Source organism: Labeo rohita, chromosome 13, assembly GCF_022985175.1.
Source record: "Labeo rohita strain BAU-BD-2019 chromosome 13, IGBB_LRoh.1.0, whole genome shotgun sequence".
Lineage (NCBI taxonomy): Eukaryota > Metazoa > Chordata > Actinopteri > Cypriniformes > Cyprinidae > Labeo > Labeo rohita.
Genome location: NC_066881.1, coordinates 36,094,200 through 36,120,095, shown reverse-complemented (window position 1 = coordinate 36,120,095; position 25,896 = coordinate 36,094,200). Strand labels below are relative to the sequence as shown.

The 25,896-nt window shown below is 34.4% G+C and overlaps 1 protein-coding gene across 1 annotated transcript in view; it reads right to left on the bottom strand.

Moving 5' to 3' along the window:
• Positions 1–25,896, bottom strand: part of LOC127175292 (serine/threonine-protein kinase 32C) — a 95,764-nt gene that overhangs the window by 31,800 nt on the left and 38,068 nt on the right. The window contains exon 3 of the mRNA XM_051126273.1: positions 3,189–3,340. Coding sequence (XP_050982230.1) covers positions 3,189–3,340 — 152 coding nt within the window. The remainder of the gene's footprint in view (positions 1–3,188; positions 3,341–25,896) is intronic.

The window sequence follows — 25,896 nt, the reverse complement described above, 5'->3', positions numbered from 1 at the left end:
ATGCTTTTATCCAAAGTGACTGACATTGCATTCAAAGTTTAGACTTTATCAGTTCATGCATTCCCTGGGAATCAAACCCGTGAGCTTTGCACTGCCACTGCTCCAGCTGAATTACAAAACAAACTGATCATAATGTCCATGCACATTTACACTAAAAAAGGCCTAAATTTAAGATTTATGCATTTGAATTGCATATAAAATTTCTATACATTCAGATTACATGGTTTATTTATTTATTTATTTATTAATTAAATAACATAATAAATGAGAAATACTTAATATTTGAAACAATGCATTTACTTAATTAAATATCTTGCTTTTAGGGATTGAAGACAAGTTGGAAGTTATCCTAACTTTAAGAAGATATTTATGATATTTACGATGACTTTAAAGGACATTATTTTCAATTATTCAAATTCAAGAATTCAAAAATAGTAAAAAAGAGAACACTCTGAAGACTTAAAAAAATAAATAAAAAAGTACTTTACCTTTACCTTCAGTTTTAACTTTTCTCTGAAGTTAGAAATTAAGAATGCAACATTTCTATCCATTCAGATTACACAGTTAATGTATTATTTATTAACCCTTTAACTGTCACTCCCATTTTGAACACAGATGTGAAAATGCACTATTTAAACTTAATTTTTTTATAATTAATGAATGAAAACATTTTTTAATATGATTTAAATGTACATTTTCAATGATGATGCAATGTCTGATTTTAAAATGGCTTTCAAAGGATGAATTTTGAGATTTTAAGTTTTCAACTGATATATCATTTCTAATGATTTCTAAAGTGTGACAGGGAAAAAAGCAACGAAGAAAGTCTTTTGTGACAAATTAATCTATTACTTTCCTACATAATTTGTAACACAAAAAGATGGTAAAATATCTATTTAGGAGTCTTAGACCTTTCCAAGATGTATAGCTTGTCATGATTAGATTAGAATTTATTTGGAATATGGTGAAGTAAACGTAGGCGTCCCGTATATATATTATTAACATATTAAATAAGAAATGCTTAATATTTGAAACAACCCATTTAATTAATTAAATGTCTTACTTTTTTTTTTTTAAATATGAAATGTACTTAACTTTTGCCTTAAGTTTTATCTTTTTTCTTAAGTTAGAAATTAAGAAAGCAAAATTTCTATCCATTCAGATAAAAACATAAATGAATGAACTTAATGTGATGCATATTTATCAGTCATACACAAACATATTTATGCACTTAAAAACTCATGGAAAGGTTTATTATTAATTATTTGTATCTATTTAATTTCATTTAACTGTCGCTCCCATTTTTGAACACAGACGTGAAAATGCACTTTCCAAATCCAATTTTAAATTTTTAGAATTCATGATGAAAACATTTTGTAATATGATTTTGATGTACATTTTCCATGGTAATGCAATGTCTGATTTTAAAATGGCTTTCAAAGGATGAATTTTAAGATTTTAAGTTTTCAACTGATATATCATTTCTTATGATTTCTAAAGTGTGACAGGGAAAAAGGCAACGAAGAAAGTCTTTTGTGACAAATTAATCTATTACTTTTCCTACATAATTTGTAACACAAAAATATGGTAAAATATCTATTTAGGAGTCTAATACCTTTCCAGCAATGTATAGTTTGTCATGATTAGATTAGAATTTATTTGTAATATGGTGAAGTAAACTTAGGCGTCCCACTGAGGGCACGGGTGACAATTTAGTCAAATTGCTTACATTCAGCCTACGTCTGATCACTGTGAAAATTACATTTGTTCGGTTAAAAAGTAAGAACATGGTTAAAATATGGCTAGCTGTGGAACAAGAATATTTAATTAGTTAAATGTGTGAGATTGAAACAGGATTTACTGATGATAAATACATAAACTTTATATTAAAACTGTATAATCCAAATGCATCAAATACAAAAACCTTTCATTTAGGTCTAAATATTTTTTCTGTATTTTCTGTACATCTATTTGCAGATATTTCTGCATCACATTTCAAATCAATATTTTACAAGTCAGTCTCTTATTTTAATATAATCACATAGAAATGAGGCCTGTAGTACTGAAAGCACATTAAACACTCACTAAATCAAGCATGTCCCTCACACGTCTGATCACATGCACACGAGCGCAGCACACCGAGTGATGAACTGAGTGTCATACGGAGATACAGAGTCACAGAAGGACAGGAAGTGATGAAGCGTTTCTATGGAAACAGCCTTAAAGTTGACCTGACCGCGTAAAGAGGAAGATGATGATGAAGATGATACTCATACAGGCTTTCTCTCCTTCAATTACACGAATCTCAGCCCCGTGACGTCAGACAATCAGACATGTGACATTACTGCAATGATCTCGTTTCAGGTTGAGCTGCCACATTAAACACATTAAGAGAGTTTAACAGTGTTTTGTGCATTTTTTTCAGTCATTTTCTCCCTGAGGTCACTAATGCAAAAACAACAGATGTCAGTTTTCCGGCATTTCTCAAAGCAACAGTTCACTCAAAAATAAAAATCTGTGCTCTCCCTCAGGTCATCACAGATTTAGATGAGTTTGTTTCTTCATCAGATTTGTAGAAATGTCTCATTCCATCACTGTCTCACCAATGAATCCTATGCAGTGAATGGGTGCCGTCAGAATGAGAGTCCAAACAGCTGATAAAAACATCACAATAATCCACAAGTAATCCACACCACTCCAGTCCATCAGTTCACATCTTGAGAAGATAAAAGCTTTAAAGTTTATAGACATTTTGGCTTGTAAACAGTGCTTGATCTGTGCAGATTTCTCACCTGATTCAGACAAGACCACTTTTTCACTGGAGGAAGTGTTATCGATTATAGACTCAGATTTTAGCTACAAATGTCTTATTGATGGATTTGTTTCAGCTTTTGTGTATGCTTTTATCAGCTTTTTAGACTCATTCTGACGGCACCCATTCACTACAGAGGATCCATTGGTGAGACAGTGATGGAATGACACATTTCTACAAATTTGATGAACAAACAAACTCATCCTAATCTTGTATGGCTTGAGGGTGAGCACATTTACAGAATATTTTCAGCATTTTTGGGTGAACTATTGCTTTTAGTTGCATTTAAAAAAGAGAATGAATAAAGAACTGCTCAAAAAATGAGTCTCATTATCATGCACATGCAGCAGAATCAGAGTAAGCACAGGATAGTCACCAGAGGTTTACTAAAAACACATGTTCAATCTCCTGAAGGATCTCAAGCTCTCTAAAGACGTTCCGGACCTCGTCCCGCTCAATGCACTGCTGCTTGTTCATGTACTTCATGGCGTACATCTTCTCCGTGTCCCGCTTCTGCACGATGCACACCTGAAACGCACACAGATGAACACGCAATGAGAAACACGACACAGGCCACGCTAATGAGAACAACACGAGGAGCACATACATCATCACAGACCCACGGCCTATTAATAACACGCTCGCTTCGACCGGAACAAAATGTCACGGGTCAGAGGTGCTGCATGAGCACAGAATCTGCATTAAAAGCTCATTAAATGATAATCAAGAGTGTGTGAGATGTGACACAGAGATAAAGGTCAAAACACAGTCAAGACTGTCGGACAGATCACATGGACTCCGCTAATATCACTGCAAATGCCTGTCACGATATAGTATTTTTTTTTTTTTAGAAATTTAGAGACAAATAATTAAAAATATTGTATTTATTATTAAACAATCAATACATACAATACAAAAATTCAGAGACAAATAATTAAAAATATTTAAAAAATATTATAAATATCATATATGCATTATAAATATTTTAAATATATTATAAAATTGAAAATATATTTATTATTAAATAATCAATACATAAAAAATGTAATAATTCATGCAAATAATTAATACACAATAAATAATATTTTACAGTAACTCTTCATGTTACAGAGTCACACAAGTAAGTATGAGTGAGTCATTTGAATCATTCATTCATACATTTCATACGAACACAGCTTCATTCGGGAACAAAACAAGTGAGTCAATGCATTATTCATTCAACAAATTAGTTAAAAACAGATCTATTTAGGAACAAAACATCAAAAGTTCGGGTAAAAGTAAAGTTTTAGTTCAAAAGAATAGATTCATTCAGCAGCAAAAGTGACCCATTGAATCATATACATAAAAGATTCATTTAAAACTACAGATTTGCTCAGGAACATAAACAAGTGAGTCATCGAATCATTTGTTCAACCTGTAAGCAGCCAAGTCTACTACTTAAAGGAGTAGTTCACTTCTAGAACAAAAATGTACAGATAATGTACTCACCCTGTTGTCATCCAAGATGTTCATGTCTTTCTGTCTTCAGTCGTTAAGAATTATGTTTTTTTGAAGAAAACCTTTCAGGATTTTTCTCCATATAGTGGACGTCTATGGTGCCCCTGAGTTTGAACTTCCAAAATGTAGTTTAAATGCCGCTTCAAAGGCTCTAAACGATCCCAGCCGAGGAAGAAGGGTCTTATCTGGCGAAACGATCTGTTATTTTCTAAAAAAACCAACCCAAAATAAATTTATATACTTTTTATATACATATATTTATATATTTATATACTTTTGCATGTGCATCGCAGAGCTAGAGAAGACAAGCATTTGAGGTTAAAAAGTGTATACATTTGTATTTTAGAAAATGTACGATCGTTTCGATAGATAAGACTCTTCTTCCCCAGCTGGGATCGTTTAGAGCCCTTGAAGCGGCATTTAAACTACATTTTGGAAGTTCAAACTCATGGGCACCATAGACATCCACTATACGGAGAAAAATCCTGAAATGCTTTCCTCAGAAAACACAATTTCTTAATCACTGAAGAAAGAAAGACATGGACATATTGGATGACAACAGGGTGAGTACATTACCTGTCAATTGTTCTGGAAGTGAACTAATCCTAAATCAGATGGTCTCAATCCCAGTCCAGCCTTTTACGTGATTCCCTGTGTGTCGTTCATGTGCATAACTCAGAAGTGCTCACTAAAGCCCGGACAGACAGAGGACACGTGAAGCGCTGACGCAGAGACCAGTCAAAGTCATTTGCTCTCACGGGAGTTTTGAACACAGTTCATTAAGCTCAGATTATTGTATTTTCTTTTCCAGTCATTTCTCCTCACGCAAAGGCAAATCACGTTCCAGCGCACTGCTGTTTTTCCTTCACCACATTCTTCCCGTGTGAAGCAGCGTCCGATATTAACACGTACCAAATACATGCTACATGCTGGACCAATAACCAATAATCAGATATTTATCACCAAGCACAGCAATAATAGGAGCTTCCATTAGTGTGTTCAAGTTTTTCTGGTAGGTTCATATTTATGAGTTGGAAAACCATAATTATGACATCAGATGCATTCAAGTCACTTTGGTTGAATCAAGATGACCAAAAAAACAGCAATATTTTTAAACTGCTTCTACAAAATAATGAATAAAGAATTTTTGTTTTATGTTTTTACTCACTTTAAGAAGGTGCTGTATATACACTACTGCTCAAAAGTTTAGGATAAGACTTGTAATGTTTTTTAAAGAAGTCTTTATGCTCATCAAAGCTGCATTTATTTGATCACAAATACAGAAAAATCAGTAATATTGCAAAATGTTATTACAATATAAAATAATGGTTTTTATTTTAATATACGTTAAAATATAATTTATCTCTGTGATGCAAAGCTGAATTTTCATCAGCTGTTACTCCAGTCTTAAGTGTCACATGATTCTTCAGAAATCAGAATAATATGCTGATTTATTATTAGAATTATCAATGTTGGAAACTGTTGTGCTGACAAATATTGCTTTGCAACCTGTGATTCTTTTTTTCAGGATTATTTGATCAATAAAAGGTTAAAAAGAACAGCATTTATTTGAAAGAGAAAGGTTTTCTACTGTTCAAAGTTTGGGGTCAGTACATTTTTATTCTTTCTTTTTTTTGAAAGAAATGAATACTTTTATTCACCAAGGATGTGTTCAATTAATAAAAAGTGATAGCATAGATTTACATTGTTAGAAAACATTTATATTTTGGATAAATGCTGTACTTTTTAACTTGTCAAAATTCATCACAAAATCCTGAAAAAAAGAATCACAGGTTCCAAAAAAAAAAAAAAAAAAAAAAAAACAGTTTCCAAGACTGATAATTCTAATAATAAATCAGCATATTATTCTGATTTCTGAAGGATCATGTGACACTTAAGACTGGAGTAACAGCTGATGAAAATTCAGCTTTGCATCACAGGAATAAATTACAGTTTAAAGTATATTAAAGTAAAAACCATTATTTTATATTGTAAAAACATTTTGCAATATTACTGCATTTTTCTGTATTTTTGATCAAATAAATGCAGCCTTGATGAGCAGAAGAGACTTCTTTAAAAAACATTACAAGTCTTACTGATCCTAAACCTTTGAGCAGTAATGTATTTAGTGACATAACCTGCCTTCGATTAATGGAATAACTCTTATTTTACAAATTTTTACAACGGCTGTTCTTCGAAAACACATTCCAGATGTCCTCGTTCAGGTGAAATGAAACAAGCCACAGCGTGACCGCTCTAGAAAATGCTCTGATTCTGTCAAACGGCTGCTGTGAGAGTCCAGAGGCAACAATCAAGTGATTTAGCTGTTCAAATGAGACAAGCAAACAAAATAATCCAGTTGAAAAGGCCTTCAAGGCGTCCAGTATAAATGTTGTTTTCCTGAACTTTAGAAAAGCCTTTGAGCTCATAACGGAACAGCGGCGTTTCGCCCCACAGATCCAGACGGAAAACACTCTAAAACGGTCCCTAATTGCATCCGCTTTGATCCAGCAGCGACTCGGCGGTTCGCAGCAGACACCTCCAATACAAACCTGCCCGCGGGCACCGATAACTCAGACAAACAGCCCAAATGTCACCCTCCGAGATGAGACTGATAACAGCGTCCCCGACTGAGATCTAATCACCCGTTCCACAACATCATAAACACATTAACCGGCACAAACCACAAAATAAGATGTTGTTCTGCTTTGACAACAAATTTTCCATTTTCTTGCTGCTAGAACATCATTCTGCAGGCAAAAGAGAAACAGAAGCAATAGTTCATCCAAAAATGATTGTTTTCTGAAAATATCCTCATCCTCGGGCCATATGAGATTGGGATGAGATTGTTTCTCCATCAGATTTGTAGAAATGTGTCATTCCATCACTGTCTCACCAACGGATCCTCTGCAGGGAATGGGTGCCGTCAGAATGAGAGTCCAAACAGCTGATAAAAACATCACGATAATCCACAAGTAAACCACGCCACTCCAGTCCATCAGTTCACATCTTGAGAAGACAAAAGATGAAACAAATCCATCATTAAGACATTTTAGTCCATAATCCATAATAACATTTCCTTCAGTGAAAAAGTGGTCTGGTCTGAATCAGGAGAGAAATCTACACAGATCAAGCACCGTTTACAATCCTAAACGCCCTTAATTAATAAGTGGCTGGATTTTGATGTAAGAGACAACAGGAGGTGGACTTTTATTATGGATTATGGATTCATATTTTAGTTAAAAACATCTTAATGATGGATTTGTTTCAGCTTTGTCTTCTCAAGATGTTTTTAACTAAAACACAAGTCCATAATCGATAATAACGCTTCCTCCAGTGAAAAAGTGGTCTGGTCTGAATCAGGTGAGAAATCTGCACAGATCAAGCACCGTTTACAAGCCAAAACGGCTCTAAACTTTAAAGTTTTTGTCTTCTCAAGATGTGAACTGATGGACTGGAGTGGTGTGGATTAGTTGTGGATTGTTGTGATGTTTTTATCAGCTGTTTGGACTCTCATTCTGACGGCACCCATTCACTGCAGAGGATCCATTAGTGAGACAGTTATGCAATGATACATTTCTACAAATCTTATGAACAAACCAATTAATCTATATCCTGGAAGATCTGAGGGTGAGCACATTTGAGTGTGCAGTGAATGGGTGCCGTCAGAATGAGAGTCCAAACAGCTGATCACAATAATCCACAAGTAATCCACACCACTCCAGTCCATCAGTTCACATCTTGAGAAGACAAAAGCTGAAACAAATCCATCATTAAGACATTTTTAAATAAAAATACGAGTCCATAATTCATAATAACACTTCCTCCGGTGAAAAAAATGGAGAAATCTGCACAGATGAAGCACCGTTTACAAGCCAACACAAGTGGGATTTTTGATGTGAGAGACAACAGAAGATGGGCTTTTTTTTTTTTTTTCACTGGAGGAAGTGTTATTATGGATTATGGACTCATATTTTACCTAAAAACATCTTAATGATGGATTTGTTTCAGCTTTTGTCTTCTCAAGATGTGAACTGATGGACTGGAGTGGTGTGGATTACTGTGATGTTTTTATCAGCTGTTTGGACTCTCATTCTGACGGCACCCATTCACTGCAGAGGATCCGTTGGTGACACAGTGATGGAATGACACATTTCTACAAATCTCTATATCACGGCACAGAATGACCCTGTTTTTTTAACGGGCACTAACGACAATCTAATTAGCTTAGTCTACCCCAAACGAGAGCATTAAACTCCTGCTGGCTGTTTTTCGTGGTTAAATATTTATAATGAACACCTGTGATTGTGCTTGAACACACATTAGACAATGAGCTAAAGGTCAGTGTTTGGCTGTGCTGGAGCTGAATGCGTTTCATGCTGTTCTGAGGTGATATTTCAGTCACTGCTCTGGGAAACATCATAACAATGCTGGCTGTCGTTCCACCTGCCCGCTCTGGTCAAAGGCAGTCGAGCGAGCGGATCGACCCGTCGAGGCCTAACCGAGCTCTGACCGAGTCACGCTGGAGCTGTGAGATAAACCGGCACGCCAGGGAAAGAGCCGCGTATAAACCCGTCCCACCGGAGAACATCTCCACTCCACAGATCATTTCACACTTATCATCATCTGTTCACATGTTTAGAGAATCTCTGAGCGGATTCTTACGAGACACTGCTGAATCAGCGACGAGCGTCCTGATGAGAAACAGCGTGAGAAACCCTGCAGCTGCCGACCAGACGATCTTAGTGCTGGGTTACTATCGTTAACGAAAACTAAAGCCATAAAAAAATCATTACCTGGAAAAAAAAACAAGCACATAAACTGAAATAAGATTTCTAAAAATGTTATTTAATTTCAGCAAGTTGCCAAGGCAACATATCTGGTTTAACTTGATGTTCTAAAGTAATAAACAACTCAAACATAAATGAAAACTGTATAGACATATTTAAAATAAAAATAATTAAATAATTAAATAAAATAAAAATATTAATAGTTAAATATATTTTATTTAGAAATATCCACCACATAGACATTTTAAAGTAATAAATATTTCAAAAACAAAACACAATTACTAAAATATAACTAAATTTAAAACATTAATAATCTATTTTTTTTTTGTAAAAATTAAAACATTGAAAATAAAATAAAATTAAAACCATTTAATTGAAATAAACCATCATACTTGAAATAACCTTAACTGAAATAAAATAAAATATAAAAAAAAAAACATTAAACTTATTTAATTTCAGCTAGTTGCAAAGGCAATTATTGTAACTAAACTAAATTATTGTTTAGTTTAAGATGAATGACTAAACAAAACCCTAAATAATAAAACACTATGTTGACTATAGTTTTTGTTATGTTTCAAAAATAAATAAAAAATGACAAACAACAAATGTACTAAAACTAACTACAATTAAAATGTAAAAAATAAAAACTCATTTATAATCTTAAAAACTATAAACATTACAAACATTAACATAATTTGTAACTATTGTAATTAATTAGAATATTTCACAGTTTTAGCTTTTGAGAGATGGTTTTTAAGGTTTTATCTGTTTCATTCTGTAGAGAGACACTGTAAAATCAAATAAATTTTGTGTACCAGTTGACGTTTTCCTAATTTGTGTTTATGTGAAAGTGCAGTTGAAAACAATCATGATAAATCAGCACAATTATAATTTTTGTGCAAAATAATCATTAAACTGTTACCATGCAGTTCTAATGTGAGGGAACAGGAAATGACGTGAGCCGGACTCACAGTGTCAAACTCTCAACGGTGTGTGTGTGTGTCACGGTACGTGCTGGATAGATGAGTCGAGAGACGAGATACGATACAAATAACAATTTAATATAACTCTTAGTAGGAACAGGCAGGAACAGGCAGGAACCGAACGATAATCCACACACATCCAAATAACGTCAAGGACCGACAGCAAACTCAAATCACAAGCAGACTTATAAAGGGTGGTGATTAAGACACAGACAGGTGTAGTAAATAAACTAATCAGGACAAAATGAGGACAGGAAGAACCAAATATGGGCACAATGGGAAAAACAAACATAAACAGTCCAAATGGCACACAGAACTCTGACATTACTCCCCCCTCCCGGAAGGCGCGACCTCGCGGCGTGGAAAGGGAGTGAAAATAATAAAGTCATTGTGGGAGGAGGCTCTGGTGGCGGACGGTCTTCCGGGAGGAGGACAATAAACAAAGTCCAGGGTGGTGACGACGGAGGGAGGAGCCAGGGAGAACTCAGGAGGGACCCGGAGCAGGAGGAGCCATGCGAGACCCAGACCACAGCCATCATGACGACCCACGGTGGAGCCGACGGAGGGAGGAGCCATGGTGGAGAAAAGGCTGACGACTCCAGGGGGCGACCGACGGAGGCGGAGCCGCTGGCGGAGGAGCTGGCGGAGGAGCCCGAGGCGGAGACGGAGAGCCGAAGATCCAGGGCGACACCGAGGATCCGGAGGGCCAAGGCGGAGCCCTAGGCTCTGGCGACCGAGGCGTAGGCGGAGATCCGAAGGTCCGCGGCGGAGCCGGAGCGACAGAGGATGGAGGCTGTGCCAGAGGGAGGAAGGAGGTCCACAGAGCCGGTGGGACGGAGTGACGAGGCGCAGCCGTAGGAACAGAGTCCTGAGGTGATGAAGGGCCGACGACCGACCAGGGCGGAGCCGGAAAGACGAGGGAGCCCGGTGGAGCTGGTGGACCGATGGGCGACGATGGAGACGAGGGCGCTGAGAGCCGTGGTGAAGCCGCAGGGTCGGAGGGCTGAGGCGGAGTTCTGGACTCTGAGGCTGGAGGCGGAGATGAGGGATCCTCCAGCCCTGACGCCGATGGAAGCTGGCAGACCCGCGGCGCACCCACTGCACAGGTGGTGGGCTGAGGGTGAGCAGAGGGGCTGTCAGGGGACAGCGGTGAGCAGACAGATGTTGACATAGGCAGAAGAGGGAGGGTGGGTGGGGATTCCATACAGGCAGGCATAACGAGACAGGTAGATACTTCTGTAAAAAAGTCTATTAAATCCCCAGAGTTATTCTCTAGATCTTCCGTAGAAAAGTCAATCAAGTCCCCAGAGTTATCCTCTAGATCTTCCGTAGAAAAGTCAATCAAGTCCCCAGAGTTATCATCCAGCTCACCCCCAGCAGTGGTGCAGTGGGCAGGGCTCTCCAGCCCTCACTTGCTCCATCTTGCACTCCCCGTCATGGTAGATGTAGCCGGCTCTCGCACCTGATCGGATGTGTAGGGCTCTGGCTCTGTGGCGATCTTTAGCTCTGTCGCTCGTGGCTCTGGCTCGTCATCCGCGGTGGGCTCGGGCTCAAACTCCGCGTGTCGGGGTGCTGGTTGGCTGGGCTCTGGGTCTTGAGTGGGGCTGGTGTCATCCTCCGCGGTCAACGAAGATCTACAGGACACCAGCACCCACTCCATGTAGTCGGCGAAGCTCTCTCGTGGACCCTCCCGGACAGCTGCGCTTTCGTGGCGATGTTCAGTCCTGCACGGTAAAATGTGCAAAGGCTGCTGTCCGGGAAGTGTGTGAGTGGTACGAGGTGGACAAAGTCTCTAGTGTGGTCCACGAGAGAGCGATTCCCCTGCTCCAGGAGAAGGAGGAGGACAGCAGGGTTATCCATAACGAAAAACAAAAAAAAAAACAAACACTGAGAAAAAAAAAAACGGAAAAAATAAAGCAGGGAAACGCCGGGGATAAACTGTAGGGTCGGTCCTTCTGTCACGGTACGTGCTGGATAGATGAGTCGAGAGACGAGATACGATACAAATAACAATTTAATATAACTCTTAGTAGGAACAGGCAGGAACAGGCAGGAACCGAACGATAATCCACACACATCCAAATAACGTCAAGGACCGACAGCAAACTCAAATCACAAGCAGACTTATAAAGGGTGGTGATTAAGACACAGACAGGTGTAGTAAATAAACTAATCAGGACAAAATGAGGACAGGAAGAACCAAATATGGGCACAATGGGAAAAACAAACATAAACAGTCCAAATGGCACACAGAACTCTGACAGTGTGTGTGTGTGTGTGTGATTTCACAGATGACACACACCTCCGTCTGTGCTGCTTCTGACTGACTGCCTTTATCCCATTTTCACACTCATGCACTGTTGAGAAGCTTCATCATTTATCACTCTCTCGACGGCTTCTACAGATCAAATAGTTTGAAATGGAAAATTATTATTGACATCTCAGAATTAACAAGCTAGTGTTGCACGATATACCGCTACTTAAAAAGTATAGTGATACCCTGCTTTTAAAAACGTTATGATTCCGCATTTTACTAGCACCGGTACTTCAAGAATGTATTTTATTAAGAGGCGTATTTCTGCGTGTCTGTGTTAGTGAATGGCGCAGACGTGCTGTTTTGTTTACTACACACATACGCTGACGCTCGCAGTGTTTTCAGCCTCTGCCGCATCAATATACGAGAACATGAACACATGAACATCATCTCTAGAACTGATCTGAGACTCACTTCATCAGCATTTCACCGTTTCTTTTGCGGAAAACTATCGTCATATACTGAAGACCCTAAAGGTCACAGCAACCCGTCAAAATAAAAGTTCGATTTAACTTGACAGTCAGAAACATATTAATATATTACTTAAAGTAAAGATAATATTTGTACTATTAGTAGTAGTACTATTAAAACAATGTTTAAGGAATATTTACCAGAAAAAATATTTACCAGAATTTATTTACCAGAAAATTGTAAATACACAACACAACTTTTCTGAAAAAAATAATAAAATAAATAAATAAATAGCCTATAATAAATTAATCAAATCTAATTATCCTTTATAAATTCATCAGACATGCTTTTGATTATTAAAATGTAATGAAACGATTAAAATAGAATCCAGAAAATTTATGGAAAACAGATTCACAAACAAAACTGAATTAAAAAGAAAAAAAGAAAACATATTTCATAGAGCCTTAACATGTAATTTTTGTTAAACTTTTAATAAACCGCTGTTAAATTCTGCAAGTTTCATGATTTCAATTAATTAGACATGCTTTTTGATAAATATTTTTTTATGTAACCATTAAATAGAGTCTAGAAAAAATTAGAAATTTAGAAAAAAATAAAACAGATTTCATAGAGCCTCTTTATTTCATTTGTGTCTTTGTTTTATTGTAGTTGTGCTTTAGTTTATCACTTGCATCTAGGTTCTTATTATTAATGACAAACATAAAATAACAAAAAAATGACTATGTCATGATAGAAATTGTTGCTGTGAAATAAAATTACTGAATCATGAAATAAAATTTGTCTTTATCCTTTAAGCAAACTACACCAATATAGCAAAGATCTGCACATATCTGTAGACTCAGTAGTTGTTCACTTTAATCCTGTGTAGTGGCACTTGCATGTGATTATTATTATACTTATTTATTTTTATTTTTTTAAAGGGGGGATGAAATGCTTTGTTTTAATAGATAAAACAACTATGATCTCCATTCTGATCATCTGTTATTCAGTTACTTTTCCTGTTGTTCTATGTTTTTTTTTTCTCTGTAGTATCGGTTCAGTAGTAGCACTGTGAGATTTTATGTTATTATTGTATCAAAGTTAAAAATGTTGGTATCATGACAACACTATAACAAGCAAGTCCAGAGATAAAGCTGTTAAAAAGGTCATGACATGGATTTATTATTTTGATATTAAATATTTAAACATTCCTTGAGCTTCACTTATAATGTTGGTAGTTTTTTGCACAATTATATTAGCCAAAAATATTATTTTCAACCCTCATTCTGGTCCTCTGTCAGTAAACATTCACAATTTCAATAAATAAATGCTAAATAACAGCATGTTAAATAAGTGCTGGTTTTGTACTGAGAAAGACGTTTTAAGATTCAAAACTTGAAGGATGTTTTACAGGTGAGCTCTCAGATGCTAAAAGATCAAGGCAACTTGAACAACTTTAAATGAGATTTCATAAGAATTCAACATCTCAAGTTCACTTCCATTCTTTGAAATACTGAACTGCATTAATACTGTATTTTCTGACATACACAAGGCCAAAAGTGATGCTTACAAACACATGAAGCACATGAAAGCAGCAGCTGCTCTTCAGAGAAGAGTTTGATGAATCTCCATCAGCTGCTTTATTATGGATCTGCGGCTTCTTCAGTCCGACACAGAGAGAAAGAGGTGAGAAAAGACAAGGACAGAAGCACAAAGGGCTTCTTCTTCTTTCTCTCTCTCTGCGAAGGACGTAAAAAGACACTTCAAACCAGCGTTTACGGATCAAAAAGCTACATTTCATAAAACCAGATGATATTCGGTCGGCACCGACGCCGAGCCCAAATGACACCTTATTAAATGAATCAGCGCAGCCTCGGCCAAAATCGGCAAATTATCTGTGATCTGCTCCCTTTCGTTCCGGATGACAGCAGTAAGTGCAGTTACTATGGTATTTTGGTGGAGACTATGGTTTCCATGGTTACCATTTTTTGTAAAGATCCTAATGAGGAAAAATGACTTCTCTTTCTGAGACGCCGGTGTCAGCTCTTATAAAGCAACATTTAATTAGCAGCAGAATGTCTCGGCACCATCGCTACTACTGAATCTGCGAAAGCAGGATACACAAACACGGACGTGACGGCTGTGATTCACATTCAGGTATGATTTCAACCTGGAGGAGACGCATAAAAATGACTAAACAATGCAGGTTTTAGTAAGGGAACGAAACTTTGCAAATGCACCAAGACCCTCAAAATACACTGCATTTTTCCCCTGATTTTTTAATATTATGTTTAGGGCTGTCAAACGATTAATCGGGATTAATCGCATACAAAATAAAAGTTTGAGTTTGCCTAATAAATGTGTGTGTACTGTGTGTAATTATTATGTAGATATAAATACAAACACATTTATTCATGTATATGTATTTATTATAATTTTTATATAATTTCTATTATATATAAATAAAAATTTGTAAGAACTTTTGTATATGTACAAAATTTGTATATGTTATTTTGTACATAACATATTTGTCTTAAATATATACACTAATTTATGTGCATTTCTATATACATAATAATTACACACAGTACACACACATATTTTAGGCAAACTCAAACTTTTATTTTGTATATGATTAATCGTTTCACAGCCCTAGTTCTAAGAAATTAAAGAGATTTGTTTTGTGTCATATTAGTATCAAAAAATTGTAAAATGTAAATATAAATAAAATATTAAATATAAATAAAATATATTTCACCCTTTCCCCAAATCTCACACACTTTTGGGACTGAATTTTGTTTATAAACATGAATATGAATGTCTATTGACAAACCACTGAAAAATGAACAAAAAAAACAACAACAAAAAAATTATGTAAAATGAATTTATTTTATTTGAAAACTTTTCAGAGTAATAATCTAATATTCTAAGAGGGGTTCTATAAATGTGAACTATTTTTGAGCAATCATGAGTTATAAATTCAGAGGGATTTAATTAAATTCTAATAATTCCAATAATTCTCAGATTAAATGGTCTTATAAATTTCAGACAATGATTTATTAAAATCAAATTTCACATCAGTGCTGAAAAAAAAAAGATATAGATATTTTGCATTCTAGTTTTTGGTGTAGTTCATGTGTACTTTGCAAAAATAAAAATAAAAATATATTTTTTAAATAATAAAACGAAAGGGGTAAATGCATTAAAAATACATAAAAAAATTGTATATGTATTTGTACAAAATTTGTATATGAGATTTTGTACATAACATTTGTCTTAAATATATACACTAATTTATGTATATTTATATATACATAATAATTACACAGTACACACACATATTTTAGGCAAACTTAAACTTTTATTTTGTATGCGATTAATCGTGATTAATTGTTTGACATCCCTAGTTTAAAAAAATAAAGAGTTTTTTTGTGACATATTAGTATCAAAAAATGTTTACATTTAAATATAAATAAAATGTTAAATATAAATAAAATATATTTCACCCTTTCCCCAAATCTCACACACTTTTGGGACTGAAGTTTGTTTATAAACATTGACAAACCACTGAAAAATGAAAAAAAAAAAAAAAACTTTTTACAGTAAGTTTACAGTTTATGCAAGTAAAATTAATTTATTTTATCTGAAACCTTTTCACAGTAATATTTGTGGGGTTCTAAAAATTTGAACTGTTTTTGAGCAGTCATGAGTTATAAATTCAAAGGAATTTAATTAAATTCTAATCATTCCAATGTGTTAATACAGATAATTCTCAGATTAAACGGTCTTATAAATTTCAGACAATGATTTATTAAAATCAAACTTCTCATGAGTACTGAAAAAAAGATGTAGATATTTTGTATTATAGTTTTTTTTGGTGTAGTTCATGTGTAATTTGAAAAATGAAAGAAATAATCAAAAAGGGGTAAATGCAGCAGTAACAAATGACAAGTGGCTGATCAGATGATTTTAGTTGAAAAGTATGAGGTTATGACTGAATAAAAAAATAATGATTCTTTGAATGTAAAAGTGGTTTACCTATTTTGATTGCATTCTGATTGTTAAGTGAACGTCTGGGTTTGCGGTGAGGCGGCGTCTGCAGTAATGCAGCATTATGCGCTCGTAAATCGTGTCAGGTGTTTTCTGTAATGCGTCGCTGGCGTTACGACTGCCGAACCGCTGGGGTTTGCGGTGTCTTTACTTTTTAAGCTTGTTCTATTCCCACGACTCTGATATATTTAGCCGCTCGCTCCATTGTTGTCACCAAGCACAAGTGTGTTCTGTTCAATCTACAGGAGACTCCAATCAAAAGCGTTTGCTTTCTGGGTCACAGAACTGCTGAGCGGAGCAACACGGCTTCAGGCTGAAGAGAAACAGATCTAAGAGCAGAGAGTCGCTCCGTCTGACCACCAGTCCGGTCGCCCGCTCCCAAAATAATGCCGCTTTAATGGCATCGGTGGTTCCGTGAAGAATCTTTAACATCCATGAAACCAATAAAGCTTCTTATAGTAAAAGAAGGTTCATTAAATAATTAACCCTTGTGTTGTGTTTCGGTCATTTTGACCCGGAGTTGATTTTCTTTTTGCTGAAAAATGCAGTTGATGCCATTGCACTGGAGTACAACTTGCTGACTTCGCTCACACTGGGTAAAACAACTTCATAAAAAAAAACACTCAAAAATGACCAGCCTATAAACTACTGTTCATAAATGTCTAGTTTTGCCATATTATCACCAAATATTGGATTTAATCTTTCAGTCAGCTTGTTTTCTGTCAATTTGCACAGGTTTTGTGTTTTTTTTAGAAACCGACTGATTGTAGACCTCACTGATCTGAACTCATGAATGAACATAAACAAAAATAAAATGGAAATTACTGTATAACACAGAATGTCGGAATTGAATTTTGAATGAAAAAAAAGTTGAAAAAATTTGTTTTAACAAGTAAAACTTATTTTTAGTAATCATTCAATTTTTAGAAATAAATATGTAGGCTTTGTAAATATGAACTGTTTTTGAGCAATCATAAGTTATGAATGAAAAGTAACTGAATTAAATTCTATCCATTTTAACAGAGTTAATACTGACAATTCTCAGATAAAATGGTAAATACATTTTTTATTACATCTTTTGATTTTAACAGTAAACCTCTGTTGTTGTGCAGCACTTTGGCAAAAGATGAAAGGGTTTCATTCTTTTAACTTTCATTTGATTAAAATATTAACTAGGCTGTTCATATTTTATGCTTTCATTTAATTACCAGAAATTAAGGTACAAAGAATTTCTGGGGAACAAAAATTCACATCAGCTTCACAGGCTGTTTATTGGCAAACAAAGCTTATACATTAGAAAAAACAACACAGTACTACACAATACAAAATACAAAAATATAAATAAAGCAAAACAAAGTGTACATAAATTCTATAAAAGATTCCTTAAATTGACTTTTGAACAAAATTGAAAAAAAAATTCTGGGTCCATCTTATAAAACAAGTCCTTAAGAGTTTGTCCTGATATTAACCTTTGGCCATATTATTGTAAAAATAAATAAATAAATAAATAAATTTACGTTTTTTTAAATTCAACTGAATAGACATTATTTTGATTATTTAAATTTAATTAAACCATTCCAGTGGAATCCAGAAAAACTGTAATGAAAAATACTTAAAATTAAAATGGCTTTTAACAGATTGTTGTTAATCTATCTATTAAGACAGAGTCCAGAAAAAAGTAAACAGAAAAAATGAAATTCAGGGAAAAAATAAATAAATAGAACCAGGGGAAAAAACCCCAGAATTTTTAAAGAAATAAAGAGAGATATACAAGCATTTTTAAAAGGCCTTAGAAATTTCCACTTACAAAAACAGTTCTTTTAACAACTGATCTTTGTATTTCATAAGGCTCTAAAAATATATTTTTTTGTTCAACTTTTAAGGTATTGTTGTTAAACTGCATCCATTAAAAAGGACTAAAATTAAAAAAAAAACAAAAACAAAAAAAAAACATAATTTGGGAAAAAATAAAACAGGTTTTACATCCAATAACACCAATAATATTTAAATTTAATTAAAAAATTCTATGTATTTTGTAGGGATTTTTTTTTATTTTGTACTTTTAACAGAATGGTGTTAAACTGTCACAAACAAATTAAACAGAAAAAAATGGAATTTGTAAAGAAATTTGGAAAAAAAAACAGACAGTAAAAAAAAAAAAATTGTAAATAAATACAGATATACAAGCATTTTTAATTTTTGCAAGCTGATAAAACACTGAATCCAAGATTTGGTGATAATCCAGCACAATGACACATTTACAGGCGGTTTAAAAAAAAAAAGTGTCATTTTTGTCTGGAAACACCAAATAAGATACAAGATTTTCAGCACAAGGGTTAAAATGCTCTTCACACTTTCAGAACTGTCCTTTGAGGAACCCAAAATGGCTCTTTTACGGCATTCCAGTAAAAAGCCCTTGATTTTTCCGAGTGTATCTAAATCCAAACGAATCATATTCCCTCGTGACGGCGTAAAATCATCCGTGAGATTGACTGGAGTGGATTCGATTCTATCAAAGCTGAACTAAACACATCTGACTGGAACAAGCAAAGTGATTTTTCTCTGAATTATCTCACACACACACACACACACACAGAGCCGCAGTGTTTCCAAACAGCCCTGATGAGTCTGTCAGTGATAAAGAGAAATCATTTCCTCTTATGTAAATTTGTTTTCTCTTCAGTGACGCAACGCAGGAAATGAAAGCACACGAGCGGCACTTACAACCCCAATAACAAAACACATCATTCATCCCGCATCTGAACATCCGAACATCTCATCTGCGCGCACAGAGACCTGGAACTGGCCGAAAATGAAAAATTAAAGGCCTGGAAACGGATGAGCGGAGAGGAAGAGAGGAAGACGAGATGAGACAAAGGCTGAGAGAAGAACACTGAAGGCTTCATTTGCTCTTGAACACGCTCATCTGAGAGACAGAAGCGCTATCGGCCCACACACACACACACACGCACACACACACACACTGAGAAACCAGCAAACAATTACACAAAGCACTGTGGGCTGAAGATTCATTCAGACGAGCTCATGTGAACCAACAACTCAATTAATCACTATTGGTTTCATAAACACAAGAACAAGGAAACAAACAGCCTGTAACACTCAACACAATCTGATCACGTCAGCATGAACGACAACATGTGAATGTAAATGAGGGACGCTTTCAAAACACTCATGAAGCGTCCAAACATTTACAAATCCTTTGTTTTGATCAGTGATTTGGAGCTTGTTTGATTTCAGCAAACGTGGCTTTGTCACATCATCCTGTTTTGAACCTTAGTCTCGAAAAAAACACTTCAAAATTCATCATTAAAATTGTTAAAAAGGTGTCTAATGGTTGAAATGATCTTGGGTCAAATGTAGGTTAATTTTTTATTCATTTTAATAGATATGCATGTATAATACACAATGAAAATATTTAATTGACTCTGATTTATTGCTTCTGATATTTAATTACTTGATTGATTTATTTAGTTTGCTGAAAAGTTGTAAATAAAAGATTATTGGGGCATATTTTATGATAAAACACTATTTTAGCTCGTCTTCAAAGATCATGTTTAATTCAGCATGTTACTTGCCTTTTTTTACAGAACCCCATATTTAAGTTATTTTAATTATTCATAAGCTACATTTAATAATTTACACTTTCATGAAAACATCTGCAAAGGTTTATAAATGAGTGTTCCTACTGTAAAATGAAATTTAACAGAAAAATAAAATTCAGAAAAAAAATAAAAAAAAATAAATAAATAAATCAAGGGAGATATACAAGCTTTTTTTAACAGCTTAAAAATTTTATGAATTCAATTTTAATAGATAAGCACATATGATATAAAATGAAAATATTTAATTGACTCTTATTTATTGCTTTTGATTTTAAATTACTTGACTGATTCATTTAGTTTGATTTAATTTGCCATGTCCTGCCTAAAGTTGGCTAAAGTTATGTAAAGGTGTAAATAAAAGATTATTGTGGCATATTTTATGATAGAACACTATTTTAGCTTGTCTTCAAAGATCATGTTTAATTCAGAATGTTTTTTTACAGACCCCCATATTTCTGTTATTTTACTTGATTGATTAATTTAGTTTTGGACTGATTTAGTTTGCCAAGTCCTGCCTAAAGTTGGCTAAAAGTTGTCTAAAGGTGTTCATCTGTGCAGAGTTTGTACAAGGTGCCTAAAGTGAATTTGACTTTTTGAAATTTAAGACCTGGAAAACCCAACATTCCTGAAGAGGTACCTGAAAAGTGCTTGAATTATTGAAAGACAACGTATCTATCAGAATTTATGATTCTGTAAAATGAAACTCCAGAACTTTCAAGGACTTTTCAAGCACTGCTTTTTGATTTTCAAGGACTTCAAACAGAGTAACTATGTTTTTTTGTCTGACCACAGTTTTACTACAAATACCATGGTTGAACTGTAGTTAGTGTACAAAAAGGGATGTGGCTTTACCCCTTCATATTTAAGGAGAGAACTATAGTTTCCAAAGTTGGACACCGTTTGTAATGAAGAATTTAGTAGAGACGCTGTGACACGTTCCTACCAATATCCAGATTCGTGATCCGCTCCGAAGTTCCACCCACACAGAAAAATTTTGGTCTGATTTTTTGGTGTTTATCCAATCTTATTTTGTAAGTGACTTCTCATTTTGTTTTAAAGATGCTTTGTTTGGATTGTTTGAATATTCTAAGGAGAATACAGGAAAATATTACATAATTTGTGTTTTCTGTTTTCTGCTAAATTTCACATCCATAAACAGAAGTTTACTGGCTCTAAACCTCTTTTTCTTTGTTCAAAGTGGATTTGGATAAATATGTGGAAACTATCCAAAGTTCTGCTCATTTGAAAGCTATGAAAACTGTATCTCTGTATTCATCCTTTGTGTCATCTTAAGATGTAATTGTATTACCCTGTTTTTTTCTTTGTTACCCTGGCAACAAGTCTATGTATATTCCTGTTTTTTTTTTTTTTATCATTTTATTTTGACTATAATTGTACTGTCTTGATGTTTTGGATATACGTATTGCTTAATAAATTTTTAAAAAGCGGTCCGAAGTTCCGATTCTGAAGCAAAAGACTCGCGAACCCGCACCGTTCCGATCCAAGTCAAATGATTCGCGATCCGCGCTCAAGTTCAATTTTGAAGCAAAAGATTCACGAACCCGCAGCGCTCCGATCTAAATCAAATGATAAATAAGATGAAAAATAAAATGTATGACGGTTTCCACAAAAATATTGTGCAGCACAACTGTTTTCAACATTGCTAGTAATCATAAATGTTTGTTGAGCAGCAAATCAGCATATTAGAATGATTTGTGAAGGATCATGTGACACTGGAGACTGGAGTAATGATGCTGAAAATTCAGCTGCGCATCACAGAAATAAATTACACTTTAATAGATATTCACAGCTGTTTTAGAGTGTAATAATATTTCATAATTTATAGTGTGTTTTTGATCAAGAAGACAAAAATATTACAAAGTCTTACCAGCTCATTTTGAAACTAATTTTTCTTATTTGGCTACAAGAGACAACTAATTATTACTTAAAAACATTACACACGTTTATTTGATTAGTGACCTAGAAACAGTTAAAGTTGTCTAGTGACACACATAAAGTTTTGAAGAGCATTTTGGCTGAACTATCACTTTAACATGCACAATTTAGGATAATTTCTGTTCTCAGACTAATGAGCTCCCGTTCTAATGAGTCTTGATTTGTTGTGTCCCAGTTGCATTTTTTAAAAACGAATGTAAGACTGCAGTTAAACTGAGATCTGGCAGCGGGAAGCGTCTCTGCTGAAACACAGACTCTGTCATCATGTCTGATAAACGGCCGTGTGAAACGCTCTCCCGTCCCTCGGGTCACGCAGCCGTTCTCCTGCCGTCTCATTACCATCCGCTCTGATGGGGAATCTAATCCTGCCGGCCCCCGGCGGCGCTGCTCTCCACGGGGCCGTGTCTCTCGGCAGGACACAGAAATCAACCCCAGACGCCGCTGAAGGTGGCTTTCAGATTGGGATGAACTCAGGTTCGATCCCAACACACAGGCCCTCTCCAGTTCAAACCACGCTACACTGTAAAAAACTATTTGTTGAGTCAACTTGAAATAATTTGTTACCCGGCTGCCTTAAAATTTTAAGTTCAGTCAACTCAAAAATTAGTCAACTTGAAATGTTAAGTTGTAGTAAGTGACAACTTTGATATATAAGTTGACTGAACATAAAACTTTTAGGCAGCAGGGTAACACATTATTTTAAGCTGATTTAAAATTGTGCTTTTTACAGTGTACGTTAGTGTCAAACCCACAATGTTTTATTGGTCTTAAATTACATTTTAAAAATTGTTAAATAATCAATAAAATATTTTAATTTAATTAGGGCTGTCAAACAATTAACCGCGATTAATTACGTACAAAATAAAAGTTTGAATTTGCCTAATATATGTGTCTGTGCTGTGTGTAATTATTATGTATATATACACTACCGTTCAAAAGTTTGGGGTCAGTAAGACTTGTAACAGTCTTTAAAGAAGTCTCTTATGCTCATCAAGGCTGCATTTATTTGATTAAAAATATTAAAAAAAAACAGTAATATTGCAAAATGTTTTTACAATATAAAATAATGTTTTTTATTTTAATATACTTTAAAATAGAATTTATTCCTGTGATGAAAAGCTGAATTTTTATCAGCTGTTACTCCAGTCTTAAGTGTCACATGATCCTCCAGAAATCATTCTAATATGCGGATTTATTATTAGAATGATCAATGTTGGATAATATCAACAGTTGTGCTGCCAAATATATTTTGGAACCTGTGATTTTTTTTTTCAGGATTCTTTCATGAATAACAAGTTTAAAAAGTACAGTGTTTATTCAAAATATAAATATTTTATAACAATGTAAATGATTTATTATTAACTTTTAATAAACTTTTCGTTATTAACTTAATACATCCTTGGTGAATAAAAGTATTAATTTCTAAAATATTAATTAATAAATTAATAAAGTATTAATTTCTTTTTTTTTTAAAAAAGACACAATAAAAATGTACTGACCCCAAACTTTTGAACGGTAGTGTAAATACACACAAATTAATGTATATATTTAAGAGAAACATGTTATTTATAGGCAAAATATTTTTATTCATATATAATATAAATTATATAAAAGTTATAATAAATACTTGCAAATATTTCCTAAATACATACATGAATATGTTTATATATATTTTTATATACATAATAATTACACACAGCACAGACACATATATTAGGCAAATTCAAACTTTTATTTTGTGTGTGATTTTAAATTATTATTTTTTTTAATTCAAAATTATTAAAAAAATATTATTATTATTATTTTTAACATAATAGAATAAAATGCAACATTTATTTTTGGTCCACAGCTGTCAATCAAGTTTGATTTTTGGCCCTTCATATTAAAAACTGTGGGCACCTCTGCTCTAGCTCAAATTTAACTGCTAGTTGCTAAGCAACCATACATCCCATTAATCCTCAAATTACACAAAATGCAATTAGCCACATTCCCTTCATGCATATAAAGTTTGCTGAGTTTTCACCGTGGGAATATAAAGTTATAGCTGTTCAAACAGCCATTAATAACGGCAGAAGCAACGGGAAGTAAATCGGATAAAAAGGCTCTTCAATTAAACGCACAACATGTTGCGTGTCACGCTCTGACGTGGAAAGTATCTGGAAAACCAGAGTTTTAAAGCACATGCTAGCAATTCTGCCGTCTCTCGCAGATTAATGATGTTTCGAGGCTTACAAGCATGAAATATAATGTTCATCGGCGCCGCACAAACACCGACAGCAGCGGCACATGAGCGCAGGTGCTCGTCCTCACTGCTGCTCTTCTGTTCTCATAAAGCAGGTGTGTAAAGCTCGGGAGAAAGCGTCTGCCAAACCCAGCCATTTCTCATATTTTTATGGTGACTGCTATGATGAAGACGTGATGAGGCGATTCTAACTCTCGGTGACGTGATTTACTGCGCGGCGGCAGCTGACGGCCTTTCGGAAGAGGGTCACTTATTTCCTAAAAGGCCATTTAAAAAGAGCAATGGGAAAGATGAAATCAGGCTCTGGGAACAACATTGCCCTCAGAACCATCTGATATTTGACAGCTGCTCCATTTCATCACCATCAGTTCCTCTGACCACATATCACCATATCTGTTGTTCTTGAAAACACTGTCTGAGAACGAAAAGACACTGATATGTACACTTCAGTTACTAATATGTATCTTTAAGACACTCATATGCAGCACTCACGGGTAAATGAGATGGGCCTTTCGAAAGTGTACCACCTCAGTGACAGCATTTGTACCTTTTTTTTTTCCCTGAGACTGTATATTATCTTCCACTAATAACATAAACATTATTTCATTATGCTAAACTAGTGTTGACCTAGTTTCTCAATTAACTAGCTCAGATAAACATTCCTAGTCAGATTCATCAAAGCATAAAGAAAACCGTTTTTGTTACTTTAAATAACATGAAACAAAATAAATAAAATATAAAAAAATACTTACTTCATTTCAGTTATTTGCCTAAGAAACATTCCTCATTTTCACTTAGTTTAACTTGAAATAACTAAAACTAAAACTGAAATATAGATGAATAAAAACAACATGGACAAATCTATAAAAAAAGGCCCCAAAAAGTAACAAAAACACACAACAAAATTACTACTTTAACTTTAAAATTAAAATGAAACCGAAAACATAAAAATAAAAATAAAAAATGATTAAAAAACATTAATAAAAACAATAAAAGTATCTCAATGTTTTAAATATCTTAAACGTAATTAAGGCAGTGGGCCTAAAAAAATTGCATTATATAATCTTGTATTTTAAACATTTTTAAATAATTAAATGAAAAATGTAAGAATTGTTTGAAAATATGAAATTAATTTTTAATATATTAATAATTTTTACTTAAATAATTATTTTTCATTCACTTATATATCACTACAAAATATTTAATATATTTTAAATA